Source organism: Vigna umbellata, chromosome 6, assembly GCF_029865625.1.
Source record: "Vigna umbellata cultivar VRB3 chromosome 6, Vumbellata_1.0, whole genome shotgun sequence".
NCBI classification, from domain to species: Eukaryota; Viridiplantae; Streptophyta; class Magnoliopsida; order Fabales; family Fabaceae; genus Vigna; species Vigna umbellata.
The window spans coordinates 29,583,307-29,603,445 of record NC_142170.1 but is presented as its reverse complement, the minus strand read 5'-3'; the positions used below and the strand labels follow the sequence as shown (position 1 = coordinate 29,603,445).

General features: G+C 31.0%; 1 protein-coding gene and 1 pseudogene across 1 annotated transcript; both read left to right on the top strand.

Annotated features, from left to right (window-relative positions):
* The first annotated feature begins 14,532 nt into the window (after positions 1-14,532).
* On the top strand, positions 14,533-15,761 carry LOC148197192 (pectinesterase-like). Its single transcript, XM_088092276.1, has 2 exons — positions 14,533-14,951; positions 15,067-15,761. The coding sequence occupies exons 1-2, from the start codon at positions 14,585-14,587 to the stop codon at positions 15,759-15,761; spliced, it is 1,062 nt and encodes a 353-aa protein (XP_087948402.1). The 5' UTR covers positions 14,533-14,584.
* Positions 15,762-17,427: 1,666 nt separating this feature from the next.
* On the top strand, positions 17,428-18,603 carry LOC148197191 (pectinesterase pseudogene; annotated as a pseudogene).
* Positions 18,604-20,139: the final 1,536 nt, after the last annotated feature.

Below are 20,139 nucleotides of genomic sequence, written 5' to 3'. Positions count from 1 at the left end.
CCATCACCAAAATTTTCTACCAATTAAGCTACCAAAATTTCTTATTTAAATTTCCACATTTTATAAAGTTATTATATTTTCCATTCACAAAGAAATTTATTACTACTAATAATAAAATTGTTACTATTAAGATAAATATTTTTCGTGGGTCTTACAACAACAACAACACAAGAAAAGGAAAAAGAGAGTTATGGTTTTATCTATTAACTCGAAAAATGAAAAAGAGAAGGGAAAAATTAGGAGAAATAATGGTAAGATAGTGTTATCTACGGATTACCTACGAACAAAAATTTGTAAGTAAAATAGTCGTAAGTAATATTACTTACAAATTTATTCGTAGATAATTATATACAAATTTATTTATAGGTAATTACATGCAAATTTTTTCTTAGGTAATTACATACGGATAAATCCATATGTAAGTATCAATAGATAAATATGTATGTAAAATTACCTATGGATAAATCTGTATGTAATTATCTATGGATAAATTCGCATTTAACTTGTAGGTCAAATTTTGAATATATTAGTAACAACACAAAGAAAAGAAGCTTTTGTGAACACAATAAAAATGTATGATACAAAAGAAAAATAATAAATGCAATAAATTGACACTACAATTTCTTAATGATAATATTTGAAAGATATGTCTGTTATACAGAATTTGAAAATTACATTATTTGCAACTCAACTTAAAAAGTTGACAATTACATTTTTTTTTTTGCAATTTAACAACTTGGCTTTCTAGCAATTTATCACTTGAAAAATTTGATAGGCAATTTATCATCTAAACTTATCACTTAAAGAATTTGATAGACAATTTATCATCTAATCTCAATTTCTTAAAGAATGAATCATATTCTTCTAGTAGATCAAGTTCAAATGCAACCATGTCAATAACTCGAGTTAATGTAAGCTATTTTAAGCCTAACAAACACCAACAAACCTTTTGATAGATTTGGGAAGAAATTGTTCTCTGGTTCACACTTGATGTACACAATATTTTTGTACTTTCCACTTCCTGCATTCAACCTTCCAACCCTACCAACAATCACACTCGAATCTTTGTATCCCGGTCATCACCATTCATCACTTCATTAACTTTTTATTTAAGAAAAACATAATTTTTAATAGAAGTTCAACATGGGTGGAAAAGTAATTATCGGAAAAGTTGGATCCTGCAGAACTAGAGTCTAGAATCATCTACGTGCAAGTATAGCAGACACACTAATTATTATATTTTCATGGGTGAAATGTGGACAAGTGTTTTTCTTTTCTTTGTTCTAAGCTAGATCCTCATCAATTTATAAAACGAGGTCCCTTACCTGAACACAAGAAATATCACACTGTGCACCATCAGACACAAAAATCTCATTTTCTTTCACTTCCATACCTTGGTAAAGTGTTTATGCTATTGCCCTTCTTAGCTCTTGAAAAGTCCATGAAAGTATGGGGAACATGAATCCCAACCGCAGAAGAATAAGTAGGACTAAGTAATCAAACTAGAAAATGAATGGCATGCACATCGTGGCTGGCGATGGCTTGTGAGCAAGTAAATGATGGCATGCACATGGAATCCTAAACCCTAAACGTTCAAGCTTCTCCAGAAATGAATGACATGGCTAATTTTGATAAAAGAGAAAAAACTAATCTTAAACCCTCTCTCTCTTACATACGTACGAATCTTGCACCATTACATACGAATTTAGCAAATTTTTTCGTCCTAATATGCCAAATTTGCACACGAATTTTAAATATGAAATTTGATAGATAAAAATTTGTATGTAACTCACTTTTAGAACTCTGAATGTAAAATCTGTACGTAATAACTACGTTACATACGGATTAAAATCCTTTTGTAAATATTGATAGATAACTTGCATTTTTCTTGCAGACACTTTATGGACTTTATTTATGCTCACTCCTTGATATGATTATGTAAATGTTCTTTTATTAGTATTGGTAAAATGTTAAAATTGAATTCGTACACAAATAACTCATATGACAAGGTAAATTTCTATGACCCACTAAATATAAAATCTAATATTTTTCTTTATAAGTTTAATATTAATAAATTCAAGATATCTCATACAAAATCTCAAACTTCATACATAATCTAAACATCTCAACATAACTCTTATTGAAAATAACTATGTTTACAATCATTATAGGAATCTCATCACATAAATATATAATCAATATTTCATTTACATGTATACTTAACAATAAAATTTAAACCAATTAAAACAACAAACAACAAAGAATAAACAAAAGTTGTCTTGAGTGAAAATTGTCTCGTTTGATAAAAAACAATCTTCTTTTGAATGAAAATTTAACTGAGACAAAGGTTTGTGAAAAAAAATCCACTCGATCAAAAATATCATAAATTAGGCTCATGTAACTGTAACATCCCAAAATACGGTAATTACCATAAATCAGAATTAATTACAATTAACAGTAAAATAAACAGTCTTATCATTAATAGATCAAGTTCAAAAGCCTAACGGCTTGGATACAAGATATCAAGCTTTGAACGAAAACTGGGCAGATCTACGACGAACGGTTTAACAAAGTAAATATAACCGAACGTCCAAAATATACAGCGAACGCCTAAACTAAAAAGGAAGACGGACGTCCTACTGCTCCGCTTTCACTTCAACTTCAACTAAGTGAGCATCTTCCAAATTTTCTTCTTCCAACATTTCTTCAAGAGATGCACCACCATCTGCTCACATCCACACGGATGATCATTGCAAGACAGGACGAACGTACATGGACAGTGGACAACACAAGGAAAAACGAAAGGGTAAGCTTATATAATTTAAGTTATACATCAACACATACAATAACTATAGCATTTCACACAATCACAATAATTCATCATATAACATCATGTAACATCAACACATATACATATATATATATATATAAGTAAGACGACCGTCCGGACTGTATGACCTGCGTAGCTACAAGCGTCCTTGCACCCGAGTGGTGTAGTAGCCGGGATATACCTAATCAGCTGCCACTCGAGGTTAGTCCGTTCTTACGTCGCCCATGCTAAGTGATGGACTAAGGACCTCCTGCCGTTCCCACACATGACTACCCTCCTCTACATGAAGATGAGTATCACGGAACATCAGGATGGACAGCGAGTCCTAGCTTATCCACAGTCATACTTTACCAAATTTAATATTTAACATATCTGAGACGTTCCTCCTTGGAACGCTCGTTCAAATTCCATACTCGTATAACCATTTAATATAGTGTTCAAACATCTTAACATTTCATATTTATCACATTTTCATTCTATGTTCCACTCTCTTAATAAAACGAACGTTCAACTTTCTGAAGGAAGAGGACGAACGTAAAACCAGATTTAGAAGAACCCATTAACGATCAGAAAGACTCCAGGATAATAAGACCCTTTTCAGAATATTTTAAGTACCAAGAGGTCAGGTTGACTCAACTTGGACGAAGATACATCAAGATAAATACTTCACTACATTAGGAACTTTTTGTTTAAAAGGGATCGGCTGCCAGTCAATGACCGAACGCGCCAATCTTCATTTACTAAGTATTTGGTCGAACACTATTTACACTCGAATCTTTGTATCCCGGTCATCACCATTCATCACTTCATTAACTTTTTATTTAAAAAAAACATAATTTTTAATAGAAGTTCAACATGGGTGGAAAAGTAATTATCGGAAAAGTTGGATCCTGAGTTTCATTCAGCAATTCTTTGCTTCTCAACATCCCTGAGTTTCTTATCCAAAGACAAAATTTTGACACGTATTATGCACCCTTCATATAAGAGAACCATATTTCGAAGCCTAATATATCACACAAATTGAATGAAAGTCATGAATCTTCTTTTTATATCAATGAGAACCAACATAACATTAAAAACTTTAGACCTAAGGTATAGGAGATAACAAAAAAGACCTAAACATTACATATGGTTGGTTAAACTCCATTTATGTAAATATGAATAAAGAGTAAATAACCAAGAAAATATTTTCCCTAGGATTTATATATCGCTTTAGTTTCGATTCTTAAATACTATTTTAACCCAACAGAACAGACTTCTTTTTAATCAATATTAACGAAATTTCGATATTTTTTTATTTTGTTAAAATTCTAAATCTATTTTCAGTACACTGAAACACCTCAATTTTTTTAAACCTAACTTATCAGAACAATTGATTCAGAATGTATAGTGTGTATGGTGCCATATTCCTTTGACTATACGGAGAAAAAAGAAAGAAAGAAAGAAAAGTTTGGCAACAAAAGTCAAGTTTGTACTATACAATCCACGTATTTAAAAAGTCTTCACAATGAAGAATCCTCTATTATTCAATAGACTCCATAGGGTGTAGTAGTGATGATGGTAAGTGCAAGTAAAATATTAAATTAAACAGAAATAATATTTTGATACATACAAACATTTTCTTACATTCATTTAATACTAATTTTTTTTTACTTTTATTTTAAAATATAAAAAAATATTTATTTATAATCATTTTATCTTTATCATGTATAAATGAAATGTAAATATTATCATTTTAATATTGTTTTAAATTGAAACATGCAATAGTAACACTCCACCTGCACGGAAAGGTCGAAATAATTTGATTATTACTATAAAGAAATGTGATTGATGGTGATCGATTATTGGAGATACTTGAAAAAGAAGGATACACAACCACATGCAAAAAGTTGAAGCAGCACGAGGTACCTTCCTTACTTTTTAGGATAAACCAAACTCATAAGCAACCTCATCATCATCATCTAAGTTCCAAGAAACTTTACCCCATTATTTTGTATCATTGCCATGTGATGTTTCCATCTAGATTTGCACCAATCAATGTATACAAAATGACTTCTCATTTCTCACACAACACTTTTCATGATAAAAAGCTCCCTCCTTTCCCCACCCTATGTTTAGATGTAGTAGACAAAGGAAAAAACAAAGAATAATTTTGGTGTAATAAAATATTTATATAACTTTTCATCAAAAGCAATTTCGCTTTTAACCCGACAATTGAATTTGAAGTCATTGATGAGTAAGCCTAAATAATAGGTATGTAAAGTAAGATAGAAAGAGATAATTTGCATATATATATATATATATATATATATATATATATATATATATATATATATATATATATATATATATATATATATATATATATATATATATATATATATATATATATACATATTGAGAAAGAAAAGCAAGACTAAATTAACATCACAAAGGGAGTGCCCAAAAGGGTCCCAAGATGGTGTGAGCATTAAACAACGAACAGACCATGTTAGTGTGGTGGATCATTATTAAATATAGTGAAGACTTCATTCCATCTTGTCCGTATGTCACATGAGAAAAACAAATAAATGAATAAACTATAATAAATAATTAAAACATATTTCTTATTTTACAATAGAATCCAATCCACTCCCTTTGATGATAGTATAATAAATAATTTTGACGGGCATATTAAACATGAGAATAAACATTAATAAATGATTTAACATAATGGATGACATATGATAATTCCAATAAACAATAAATTATGTAAATTTTGAATGATTATGTTCAAAAATATAATTTTAATTTAATTTAATTTTACAAAAATCAGTTTTGTAAAATAAAATTTATATTATTTATATATTATAATTTTATTTTATCTTTATTTAACGTGAATCTCTACCTATAAAACCTAAAATTGAAGATAATAGCAAAGTGTATCTTAACTATAACAGTTGAATTTGTTAGATGATCCTTAAAGTACATTTAAGATTAAATTTATAGTGTTTGGGTAGCATATATAAATCAATCCTTAAACCCTAAACACAACTTTGTTTTCTTTTCGTCCTTGTTGGTGGGACGCACAATACATTGGATTAACTACGCGCAGTTATCTTTCACTTTCATGACATGATTCCTATAATTGAATGATGCATGATCATTCCTCTTTTTCTAATATTTTAGGAAGAGAAAGAAGAGATAATTTCTAGTGTTTAATATATGGACACTTTGGACGTAACTTTCAAATTCTGTGAGATTATTTTTTGTGTATTCTTCAGCATAAAGTGGATACCAATAATAGCTATCACGTGTCCTAAGAATTATTGATAATATTAAAATTAGCATGAATGTAGTGCAATCAATTTGACTGGAATTAAAATAATAAGGAGAAGAATATGAAATTATGTTAGACTAAACTTCAATAATGATTTGCTACTTAAAAGCATATGAATTGCCAGGGCAGCATGATCTAAAACCTCACACTTCCACATGCTCCCATCTCTTGTGTTTCAATATACTTGGCTAAAATTAAACAATTCATTTTCGACCTTTTTCAGTGTTTTGTCAACTAGATGTGCCATGAATTCAACAACTGGGATTTAAAACCTTTTAATCTCTAATTAAAAACACACACACATAATTATATATATATATATATATATATATATATATATATATATATATATATTAATAAAATATCTATTGATAATATTTGAAAAATTAAATAACTAAAAGGTTTGATGATTTAATTTATTTTGGTTTGTTTTATACTGTTTATTTTACCTTTAGTGAATCATGATCAATGGTAATAATTAGTTTAGTTTATGCCTAGGAATGATAACAGGTTGGATAAAGATCGTGTTTACATGTCATTTGTTTAGCTTAAAACATTCGTCTCGTTACTTGTTCTTTTACTCGGATATTTGCAAGTATTAAAAAGAATCTACAGACATCATGGATAATTGCGAATACTTTTATGTATATACTTTTTAAATTTAACTAAAGTTATTAAAAAAATGTATAAAATATAAATTCAATTTAAAAATTGATTTTTTATGACAATTTAAATCAAATTACTGAATAGAATATTTATACAAATAAATTTAGTATTTCTAAAAGGTAAATTTAAATGAGTTGCGGGAAAATATAATTTTTTTAAAATTAACATTTTACAAAATAACTTTAATCTCATTTATCTAAATAAAAAAAATATAAATATATAATGTTAAATTTAAAAAAGTCCATAATTAATATCTTTTCTATTAATAATTATATTTTGATAACTTAAAATTTAAAAACATCTTAAACAAATTTTTCTAATAACTATTAACAGGTATTTGCGGAATGATATCATGATATTTAAACTCGTCTCATTAACAAACACATAATTAAATACTCTATCCATTATTTATGATATCAATTTAAAATATCATTTAATACCACAGATTCATCTGTTGTATGATTTTTTTTTCCATCCTTATTTCTATTAAATCAAATTGCGTGAATATTCTACACAGAGCTTTTAACATTTTTTATAAATATGGGATAATAATAAATAAATGCAAATATAAAAGGGTTAAATATGTTCTTCCCATATTTAATTTTTTAACACCAATGCAGTTAATATAACGTGTCTAAGTCTATGTCATGTGTGAATATAGGTGTACAAATTTAGGATTATTTTCTAAAATAAAAATTTACTTTTCTTAACGTTTAAAGTCGAAGCTTAAATTATAGGGTAATTTGTTGAAATAGAAATTCAAATCAAACACGAAATTAACATAAATTTCGTTGGTTAAACATAAAATCGTCAAACACGAAATTTCCATTTTAGTATTAGAAGAAATATGAAGAGGAAACATTTGGAGTTGGTCTTCAAAAAAAAAATATATGTAAGTTTTTCATAAGAAGAGAGAGAGGAGTCGGGATATAGGATTTCACCATAAATAATTTACTTTTGAGAAAGATATTCTCAACATTAATAAAAAATATATATATATATATATATATATATATATATATATATATATATATATATATATATATATATATATATATATGAACTTAATAAATATTAGTCTTGTTATTGATCCATGTAAAGAGGTTTTGAGAGATACAAATAATTTGTGATCAATTTTGTAACAAGTAACCAACGATAAAAAAATTTATTTTGGTCATTTTTTTTATTAAATAATTGTAAAGTTTGAAATATTTTAATCAAGATTCTGGTAATATTTTGGTATTCAAATAAAAAATAACATAAGACAAATTAAGATGGTCATAGATTGTATATTCAATCTGTTAACTATTAACGGGAAATATTCTTAAATAATTTCATTTTAGTTTTGGGACTTCTCTCTTTTTCTTTCACTCTTGGATTTCATTGGTTGCTTTTTCTAGGAAGCACCCACACTTCTTCTTTAGCACATAAACTTCCTGTTCTTCTTAATTTCATTTCTCCTTCTTATTTTCTCTATCTCGCAGAGACACATACATATTTTTTTTTAATGAAATATGATGAATTTATAAATATAAAATTTCAATTAATTAAATTTAATTTCAAATAAATATTTTTCTTATTATAATTATTTAATAATTAGTTAAAATTTGTATATTTTTTTAGAAATTTAAATTATTTTCTTTGTAATAGTATATTATTTAATTTTATAATATATAAATTTTTTTTAACAAAATAAAAAACTAATACAATAAATTAAAGATTTATAATTAAATTATTAAATCATAAACTAATACAATAAATTATACATTTATAAATAATACAATAAACTTAAAAGTAATTTAAAATAATTATAAATATACATTTTTATATTATAAAAATTAAACATTTAAAATGCATTTTTTATATTAACAAAATTAAATAATTATAACAAACACTGATTTTAATAATTAAATATTTAATATATATATATATATATATACTATTATAATTACTATAAATAAATAAATATCTTAATATATGTATATAGATATATAAATTTTTAGTTAACTTTCTGTTATATATTAAAATATCGCCTCTCATCTACATTTATATGTCAAGAAAAAAAAGTTAACAAATTACTCATTTTAAAATAAAATAATTTATATTCTAAACAAACTTATTCAATAATTCAAATATATGTTAGTAAACACTTTTAGAATTAAGTTAACAGTTGATTTTATTTAATTTTTTGTAAAACAAACTTTTTAAAAAGTTGTTATAAATGGATAATGAAAAAGTAAATAACGTAGAATATGAAAAATAAGCACATAACGGTTTACATTAATTATATATTAAATGTATTTGATTTTTTATTATCAAATTATTAATGTTTTTTCTGCAAATTAAGTTTTTTTCTGGTGATGAGATGAAACTTCATGCCCAAAACTAGTTTCTGGCGTATTTATTTTCTGCTTCAACTTTGTATCAATAGCAGATTCCAATCGCATATTTTTTTTCACTACTGAATAATTATTAGAAATATTTAATATTTTATTTTATTTTATTTTTAGCTAACTGATTCCAGCTATGAACATGATTTGAGAAGTAAAAAATCAGTAATAGTTGTAATAAGTTGAGAATATATTTACTGTCATTGTACAGCTTTTGTATAACAATGATCGTACCAAACATCTATGGAATTCATTTAAATTTATATTTTAGAAAGATAATTTATTTACATTAATAATTTCGTACGTAATTTTATTTAAATTGTACGTTAAATTGATTTTTTATTTAAATTTATATTTTAAATACTTGTTTTTTTAAATAATTTTATTTAAAAATGATAAATCATAATAAGTCCTCTCCACTCCCTACAGCAGCTACATCCAACACCTCCAATAATCATAGCATATGTTTGTGATAAATTCATCAATACCTTTTTTGTTAGATTATTTTGAGTTAATTGCATACGAGCAGTTATATTAGAGGATGTAAATTTTGACCATCCAAAAGTAAACTATGATGAACAATAATGAAAATGAGAAATTGGAACACAAGAAGATTTGGAAAGTGTACTCTTTGCATGCAACTGAAACTAAATAAGGATAGTAAACTGGGTTGGATTTCACAGGTTATCACTACAATTTATTTTTATCCAAAAAAACAAGTTACAAAAGAGACTGGCTAATTAAAAAGTATAATAATATATTGTGAAACTCATTAAAAATCATATAAGAATTCAGAACAACTTTTAATATTGGAGCTTGTAACATCCCAAAATACAGTAATTACCATAATTCAGAATTAATTACAATTAACAGTAAATCAATGCAGTCTTAAAATATATGAAATGAAGTTCCAGAGACGAGCGGGTTCAATACCAAAGTAACGTACGTCAAAACAGAATTCAGGGATAATTAGGACGAACGGTTTTACAAAACATTTAACCGAACGTCCAAACTAAGCTTAACATTTACATCTCTAATCTAACGAGCGCTCTAAGGCTCGGCCTTCACTTCTACTTCAACCAGATTAGCGTCTTCCAAATTTTCTTCTTCCAGCATTTCTTCAAGGGACGCACCACCAGTGGCTCGCCTCTCCAGTCAACAAATATTCAGCGTACGCCAATCTGTTTACATCTGGACATCGTTTGGCGTTGAAGATCCTTTCTATATCTCCCAGCCACTGATCAGCCTCATCAGGGAGGCACTTCCCACTGAACTTAGCCGGGTGATGCTGAAAGAAACTCTCCAAACTCCACTCAGCAGTAGGTGGGGCAGCGTTTGAAGAGGACACTTCAGGCGTACCTCTGGTGGCAGCTATGAGATCCATCAACTGCCTTTGAGTGGCCTCAGAGTTCTCGCGTGCGACTTCTAGGCTACGTAGAGCAGCTGCATTCTGCTCCATGAGAGTGGTGTTTTGTTGTTGGAGTCTCTCAATGACAGTCTCCAACAATCTAGAGTTGTTGGAAGCATCAGGTTCATTCGGTTGAGGAGGGGGAGGGAGTCTAGGTGCCATTTGTTCTCTGGACACAGAGAAAAACGAGCGTTAGTTATGTCCAAGAGTTAAAATAATAATAACTCATTAAACATGCAATAAGCACACAGCAAAAACACAGTGCACTCATAACCTACAGTGTCCTTTAATAGAACAAAACTGCTCTGATACCACTAATGTAACATCCCAAAATACAGTAATTACCATAATTCAGAATTAATTACAATTAACAGTAAATCAATGCAGTCTTAAAATACATGAAATGAAGTTCCAGAGACGAGCGGGTTCAATACCAAAGTAACGTACGTCAAAACAGAATTCAGGGATAATTAGGACGAACGGTTTTACAAAACATTTAACCGAACGTCCAAACTAAGCTTAACATTTACATCTCTAATCTAACGAGCGCTCTAAGGCTCGGCCTTCACTTCTACTTCAACCAGATTAGCGTCTTCCAAATTTTCTTCTTCCAGCATTTCTTCAAGGGACGCACCACCATCTGCTCACATCCACATGGATGATCATTGCAATGACAGGACGAACGTACATAGACAAATGGACAACCCAAGGAAAAACGAAAGGGTAAGCTTATAATATTTAATTCATACATTAAACATACACATTCAACATTTCAATTCACACACCCATCATACAATTTAACATAATGTAACAGAGAAATATATATATATATATATATATATATATATATATATATATATATATATATATACTAGACGACCGTCCGGACTGTATGAACCGTGTAGCTACAGGCGTCCTTGCACCCGAGTGATGTAGTAACTGGGATACACTCAACAGCTGCCACTCGAGGTTAGCTCTATCCAAAGTACCCCTAAGGAATAGAACCTCCTGCCATTCCCACACATGACTACCCCCTTCTACGTGAAGATGAGTATCACGGAATATCAGGATGGACCAAGCCAGCATTAGCAATGACCACAGTCATACTTTACCAAATTTAGTATTTAACATGTATGAGACGTTCCTCCCTGGAACGCTCGTCCAAAATCCATAATCATAGAATCACTCAATATAGTGTTCGCACTGTAATTTATTATAATTTATCATCATTCTCATCTTTAACTTTAAGAGCACTAAAGGACGAACGTTCAGTCCTTTGAAGAACTAGGACGAACGTCCAAATAAGATACTGGATGGACGAACGTGACTGTATAATTGGTCGGTTAAATAAACAGACTCAATGGAAGGTATACTGATACTTAGAAAAATTTCAAAATAAAGATCTTGGATCAGATTTAATATAAGAAGGATGGTCAATAATATTTAGAAATTTTCTTTGAAGAAGTTTGCATATGGAATACTGATACTAGTATTTAAACGAACGTAAGGGGGTGAATATTTTAATACTTAAACGAACGCTATTTTATCCAAGTGGTGATTCAATATTATGAGCGCTTGGTAAGTGACCGCGCACCAATTTTTGACGAACGCTAGGTAGATGACCGAGCATCAATTATGACGAACGCTTGGTAGAAACCGAGCGCTACTCAGGACGAACGTTCGGTATAAGAACGAACGCTACCTAGGGCGAACGTTCGGTATGAGACCGAACTATAGTCAGGACGAACGTTCGGTATAAGACCGAACGTTACGTAATTCAGTATTATTTAATTTAAAGCGTACGACAACTCTATGCTGAGCCGAACGCTCAAACATAGTAGTTCAATGAGGACGCTCGTTCTCAAACCGAATTCCTCCCAAATGAAAGAATTCTACTCTAAGTCTTTTTCAGGGAAACCGAACGGTATAAGACCGTTCGATAACGATCGTAATTTATCATAGGGAATTTATCAGATCCAGATTTTCAACCATCTTAACGTTAACATTATTCATACGATTCAAACTCTATAAATTCATATCCACATTCATTTTCATACTTTATCACATTAATTCACATCATCAAATCCAACTATATACTAATCATTCATCCTTCATACACATCAAAATCAGCATGCAGTGCACCCAAATAAAAATCATACTCATCCAGTGTAACAGGGTTCGTTCATAACAGCTCAAACATCATATTTTTCATACATGCAATTCAGATCATACAACATGCAAGTATAAATTAACCATATAAGCTTCCCTTACATGGATAGCAGTGTTCGTTCTAATGCAAAGGTTGGGTTTGTCTCTTACGGCGTTCTAACCTCAGTTTCACTAAACCCTTTCACTTGATCTAAACACCAAAATCAGAGATTACTCAGATACAGTCCATGCATGAACCGAGAACATGGTTTCACATGAACCCTAATGGACTAACTACTAGAGAAGGGAACTTACCAGCTTGGATTCTAATTCTGTTCGGTCCAAAATAACGTCCGCGTCTCCGAGAACGTCCCTACGGTTCTGAAATAGAATTCGGAGAAAGGCTTGGTGAGTTACAGTAGAGAGAAGTTTGGGAGGTTCTAGAGAGAAGTTGGAGAAGATGAAGAGTTAGGTTCTGAGGAAGAAGATGAGTGGTGCAGGTGAGAGAGAGTTTTCAAAAATCCAGTTTTGTTAAACTCATGTTCGTTTGAACGAACGTCTCCCAATCCGACACATGCACACCAAACTCTGAATTGGAAGCTTCTCCCGCGACAGGTGGCGTGTGTGCATGTGGTGCAAAGTGCGTTTTTAATGCTTTCAGAGGAATGATGTGGCTCGGTTTTCAGTGCACAGCAGAGTGATGTATCAGATTTGGGAGTGAGTTTTAATGAAATAAGCATTGATTGTGGTGTGTATTAATTTGATGTGACAGGGAATTATTACTGCTAATCATTTAGGGTCTCACAGAGCTAAAAATACCAATAGTTATAGTTATTAAATTACATATAACACTAGTGAACCTGTAAAAAGTGTATTAAAAAAAACATAAATTGAACTCTATCATCGAAGATCGTTCTAGATTTCATATTGCAATATTCACCTTGGATTGTTGTTTACGTTCTAAGTTGTAATAACGTTAAATAAAGACCATCTGTTTGTGAGCTTTCCAGAAAAAACTTTTGTTTTTTTGTGCATTACTTAAATTTATAACACTCATTTGAATTTTATATAGTCTAAAAGCTAAAGCAGCAACTGAAAATCATGAAAGAAATAAAAGTCTAGCAGAAAACCACAATATTTCCAGAATATGATAGATTAAGTCTAGATCTACACTTAATACCAAGTTACCAACTATGAATCACAGAAGAATGTTTATAAGAACCAATTTATTAAAGGCTATGCAACAAATGGTGCAAACAAAGAGTTTGCATAACGTAATAATTTATTCCAATCTCATGAAAAACTAAAACAATGTGAATGCCAAAAAAATCAATCCGTTTTCTTTGTTGTCCTTTTCAATTTTCGTTTCATTGATACGCAGCACCAAAGAATGATACAACTTCCTCTCTCTAGTAAAGATATTACCATTCCCAGCAAAGTATTGTTTAGCTTTAAAGTTTGCCAAATTGGGAAGAATATTCTCTTTCCCTACACCAATTCTTCAAATAGTAAGAAGGCACATTTTCTTGACAAAGTGTTTTTGCTAATAACGTTTTTGGAAACTCCACATGATACTCTTCCTATACTGACTCTGATTTCTTCCCAACTATGGTTTATTCTTCCAACTCATTTTTTTCTCTCATTCACATTCGCATTATTAATAAAAATAAAAAATAGACAATGGACAATGATCATGGGCAATGATCCTGAGCAATATATATACTCATTCTTGCACTCGTTCACGTACCGCATTCTTTCTCTCTCGTTCACGTACCACATTCCACATTCTTCATTTTTCAAATTAATCTCTCTTAAACTTAGTGATGAAGAAGTCATCATTCTTAATTTTGATAACTTTATTTATCATCGCCAATGCTGATATTCATCCAAAATGGAGGCAAGGACTGTTGAAAGATGAAAAAATCTTGGACGTCTCGGAGTATGACATGATCGTAGCTTTAGATGGTAGTGGTAATTTCACTACCATTTCTAAAGCCATAGAAGCTGCTCCTGTGTTGAGTTCCAGGAGAATTATCATAAAAATAAAAAGAGGCACATACAATGAGAATCTGATATTTCCTGATAACAAGACTAATATTTTTTTGGTTGGAGATGGAAGAGGAATAACTGTCATTACCGGAACCAAAAGCGCGGGTGCTGGTTCCAATACCTTGGAAAGTGCAACTGTAGGTGAGTTCATCATGTCTACTTATATCTCTCGTTTTAATTTATTTACATGTGACTTAAATATGTTTCTAGAAAGAAAATAAACAATTTTAAAAATAATATTATTTTGGTGGTGCAGTTGTTAAAACTACATATTTTCTAGCAAGTAACATTACTTTCCAGAATACAGCAGGACCTTCAAACCACCAAGCCGTTGCCCTAGCAATAACAGGGACTTTTTGTGCATTTTACAACTGTGAGGTATTAGGATATCAAGACACTCTATATGTTATGCAAGGTAAACATTTTTTTGTGAAGTGTCTTATTGAAGGTACAGTAGATTTTATTTTTGGGAATACGGCACAAGTGGTATTACAAGACTGTGATATCCAAGTGAGAATTCCTCTCACAGGCCAGTCGAACATCATAACTGCTCAAGGAAGAACAGATAACGAAGATGGTGGAATTGTAATTCAAAACTGTAGGATTGGTGCTACTCAGGAGTTTGAAGGCGTGAAAAAAATATTCAAAACATATTTAGGGAGACCATGGAAGAATTATTCAAGAACTATTATCATGGAGAGTTATATGAGCGATATAATTGACCCAGCTGGCTGGACAGAGTGGGAGGGCGCTACTTTTGGTCTTAACACTCTATTCTATAGAGAGTATAATAATTTTGGACCGGGTGCTCAAACCTCCAATAGGGTCACATGGGAAGGATTCAAAGTGATCACTGATGCTGTTGAGGCCGAGCCTTTTACTGCGAGAAACTTTATTGAAGGCTCCCAATGGTTGAATTCTACTGGATTTCCCTATAAATTAGACTTATAAATTATATATATATGAGATGACTTAGTAAAATTGTACGCAGTGGTTCAACCTTATAAGTTTGATAATCATGTTTTTTTTTGTATTTTAAATTTCTCCTGCTTTTGTTGAAAGAAAGTATATGAAAATTCAAATGTAATCTTCCCCATATGATCACCAGTTCTAGGTTGTCACTAAAATTCTCTTTCAGCACAAAGAAGCATTTTTCCTTTATTAGAAGAAAGTCTTAAACAAGCCAATACTAGTGAGATATTTGGTTTGTACTAAGCCAAATTCACATTAATGGTGAGAAAATAGTCCAAGAAACGAATTATGAGAATTTGCATTGTTAAGAAACCCTTATTTTTATTATGCATGAAAATTTATAATTAAATTAAAATTTTAAAATATCTTATTATTTGTTTTATAATAAACATGTGGAATATTGGTTGAGGCAAGACTAATAATGAATTAATCATCAAAGAGAAAAAAAATGAAATAAAAGAACTATGTATTTAGTTTATGATTTTTGTTTTGATTCGTTGAATTTTAAAAAACTATATATTTCAGTTTACAATTTTAAAAACATGCATTCTAAATTTCTAGATATTTAACGAACTAAATGATTTTTGAAAAACATATTTTTAATCTATAAAACTGTTTTAAATGCGTATTTTTTTTTTAAATTGAAAAAGTCTAGCAGAGAACCACAATATTCCCAGAAGTCTGATAGATTAAGTCTAGATCTACACTTAATGGCATAAATTACGAAACACACTGAATAATTAATGAAAAAGAAAAATGATAAATCATTTTTATTGCTGACAAAAATCCAATGTGACAGATGAGAGGCTTCTACGATACTTTTGCATGCATAGGCCAATGACTGGGTGCACCAAAATATAAGTTATAGAATCTCATGAAAAACTAAAACAATGTGAATGCCAAAAAAATCAATCCGTTTTCTTTGTTGTCCTTTTCAATTTCTTCCTAGGTGAACTACGCTTATTGATTTCAAATGGCTGCGAAGCATAATTTCCGAGTTTTGAAGAATCTTCCTTTCATTGATACGCAACACCAAAGAATGATTCAGCTTCTTCTCGTTATCTAAACCCTTTTAGGCAGCAAGGACTTCTTGCTCATATTAAATGCTTTTTTAGGAAAGATATTACCATTCCCAGCAAAGTATTGTTTTAGCTTTAAAGTTTGCCAAATTGGGAAGAATATTCTCTTTCCCTAAGCCACTTCTTCAAATAGTAAGAAGTCTTGACAGAATAAATTTATCAGCATTTCCTGAACTTGGAATGGTATTACAAATCGGGCTGCCTAAAATTTATCAGCATTTCCTGCATGGTCTGCCTAAAATTGTAAGAGATCGATTCTGTAATGCATAAATCAAAAGAAAAGAACAAACCATTTATAAGGAGCTCAATTAAATTATCTATACATTTTCTGACAAAATGTTTTTCCTAATAACGTTTTCGGAAACTCCACTTTGATACTCTTCCTACGCTCTGATTTCTTCCCAACCATGGTTTATTCTTACAACTCATTTTTTCTCTTCACATTTGCATTATATATATGTATGTATCGTTCTTTCTCTCATTCATTCACGTACCATTATTTCTCTCTTTCACTTACCACATTCCACATTCTTCATTTTTCAAATTAATCTCTCTTAAACTTAGTGATGAAGAAGTCATCATTCTTAATCTTGGTCACGTTATTTATCATCGTCAATGCTAATATTCATCCAAAGTGGAGCCAAGAGCTGTTGAAAGATGAAAAAAACTTGGAGATCTCAAGGTATGACATGATCGTAGCTTTAGATGGTAGTGGTAATTTCACTACCATTTCTAAAGCCATAGAAGCTGTTCCTGTGTTGAGTTCCAGGAGAATTATCATAAAAATAAAAAAAGGTACATACAAAGAGAATCTGATATTTCCTGGGAACAAGACTAATATCTTTTTGGTTGGAGATGGAAGAGGAATAACTGTCATTACCGGAACCAAAAGCGCGGGTGCTGGTGTCAATACCTTGGACACTGCAACTGTAGGTGAGTTTATATGTCTACTTATATCTCTCGTTTTAATTTATTTAAATGTGACTTAAATATGTTTCTAGAAAGAAAATAAACAATTTTAAAAGTAATATTGTTTTGGTGGTGCAGTTGTTCAAACTACACATTTTCTAGCGAGTAATATTACTTTCCAGAATACAGCAGGACCTTCAAACCACCAAGCCGTTGCCCTAGCGATAACAGGGACTCTTTCTGCATTTTACAACTGTGAGGTATTGGGATATCAAGACACTCTATATGTTATGCAAGGTACACATTTTTTTGTGAAGTGTCTTATTGAAGGTACAGTAGATTTTATTTTTGGGGACACGACACAAGTGGTATTACAAGATTGTGATATCCAAGTGAGAATTCCTCTCACAGGCCAGTCAAACATCATAACTGCTCAAGGAAGAACAAAAAACGAAGAGGGTGGAATTGTAATCCAAAACTGTAGGATTGGTGCTACTCACGAGTTTGAAGGCGTGAAAAAGAAATTCAAAACATATTTAGGGAGACCATGGAAGAATTATTCAAGAACTATTATCATGCAAAGTTATATGAGTGATATAATTGACCCAGCTGGCTGGACAGAGTGGGAGGGCACTACTTTTGGTCTTAACACTCTATTCTATAGAGAGTATAATAACTCCGGACCGGGTGCTCAAACCTCTAATAGAGTCACATGGAATGGATTTAAAGTGATCACTCATGCTGTTGAGATCGAGCCTTTTACTGCGAGAAACTTCATTAATGGCTCCCAATGGTTGAATTCTACTGGATTTCCTTATAAACTAGACTTATAAATTTTATATATATATATATATATATATATATATATATGATGACTTAGTAAAATAAATCTATGTACACAGTGGTTCAACCTTATAAGTTTGATATTCATGTTTTTTTTTTTGTATTTTAAATTTATCCTGCTTTTGTTGAAACAAAGTATATGAAAATTCAAGTGTAATCTTCCCCCATATGATCACCAGTTCTAGGTTGTCACTAAAATTCTCTTTCAGCCCAAAGAAGCATTTTTCCTTTATTAGAAGAAAGTCTTAAACAATCCAATACTAGTGAGATATTTGGTTTGTACTAAGCCAAATTCGCATTAATGGTGAGAAAATAGTCCGGGAAACGAATTATGAGAATTTGCATTGTTAAGAAACCCTTATTTTTATTATGCATGAAAATTTATAATTAAATTAAATTTTTAAAATATGTTATTATTTGTTTTATAATAAATGTGAGATCTCGAAAATTTAAAACCATAATTAAATGTCAAATCCGTAGTTATTGCACTGCTGAGTCCCCTGGCTGCTTCCATAAATGCACCTCGCCACACGTTCCGTGCATTAAAAACGCACTAAACGTTGCATGCACGAGCGCCACTTGTCACGTTGGAAGTTTCTGAAGTCAGAGTGGGTGTGCAGGTATTGGCCTAGGAGACGTTCGTCTGAATGAACGTAGAATTGAACAAAATGACTTTTTCGAAAAATTCTTCCACTCACCTGCACCACTCATCTTCTTCCTCAGAACCCAACTCTTCATTTTTCTCTAGCTTCTCTCTAGAACCAGTTCACCTCCTCTCTTCTGTAACTCACCATTTCCTTCTCCGATCACGTTTCAGAACCGTAGAAACGTTCCTGGAGACGTGAGCATCATTATAAACCGAACAGAATTTGGATCAGAACTGGTAAGTTCTCATTTCTAAGCGTTCATTCTTTTGGTTTCATGCGAACCCTAGTTCTGGTCGCATGCGTGGGTTTTAGGTCTGAGTCGTTTATTATTCTGGTATTTAGTTTGAGCGCAAGTTGTTGAGCGAAACCTGAGGGTAGGACGTTGTTAGAGGAAACGCTGAATCTTGCTCTTGGGAGTACACTGCTATCCAGGTAAGGGAAGCTTATTAAATTTAATTCGTATGTTTGTCTTGTACTGTATGAACATTACGTGTGTCGCATGAAGTATGAACTGTGTTATTTGATTGTTGGTATATGATCATAAGTATGAGGTGTATATTGGTTGAGTATGCATGATCGAACGTTGCTGTACTGCATGAACATGATATATGTTGGTTGAAATGTATGATATGGGTGATACGTGTGAATATGAAATATACATGCTTAGAAGCGAGTGAATGTAAGTGAAACTTGAATATCAACTTCCCTATGATAACGTATGTCCGACATTAAACGGTTCTCGACCGTTTGATGTTCTAGTAAACTTCTTTGAATTGGAATACTTTCATTTGGGAAGGATTCTGGTCGAGCATGAGCTATGTAGGTCTTTTACTTAGAGCTCATAATGAGCAGTGTCGATCTTACACATAGTAATCGTAT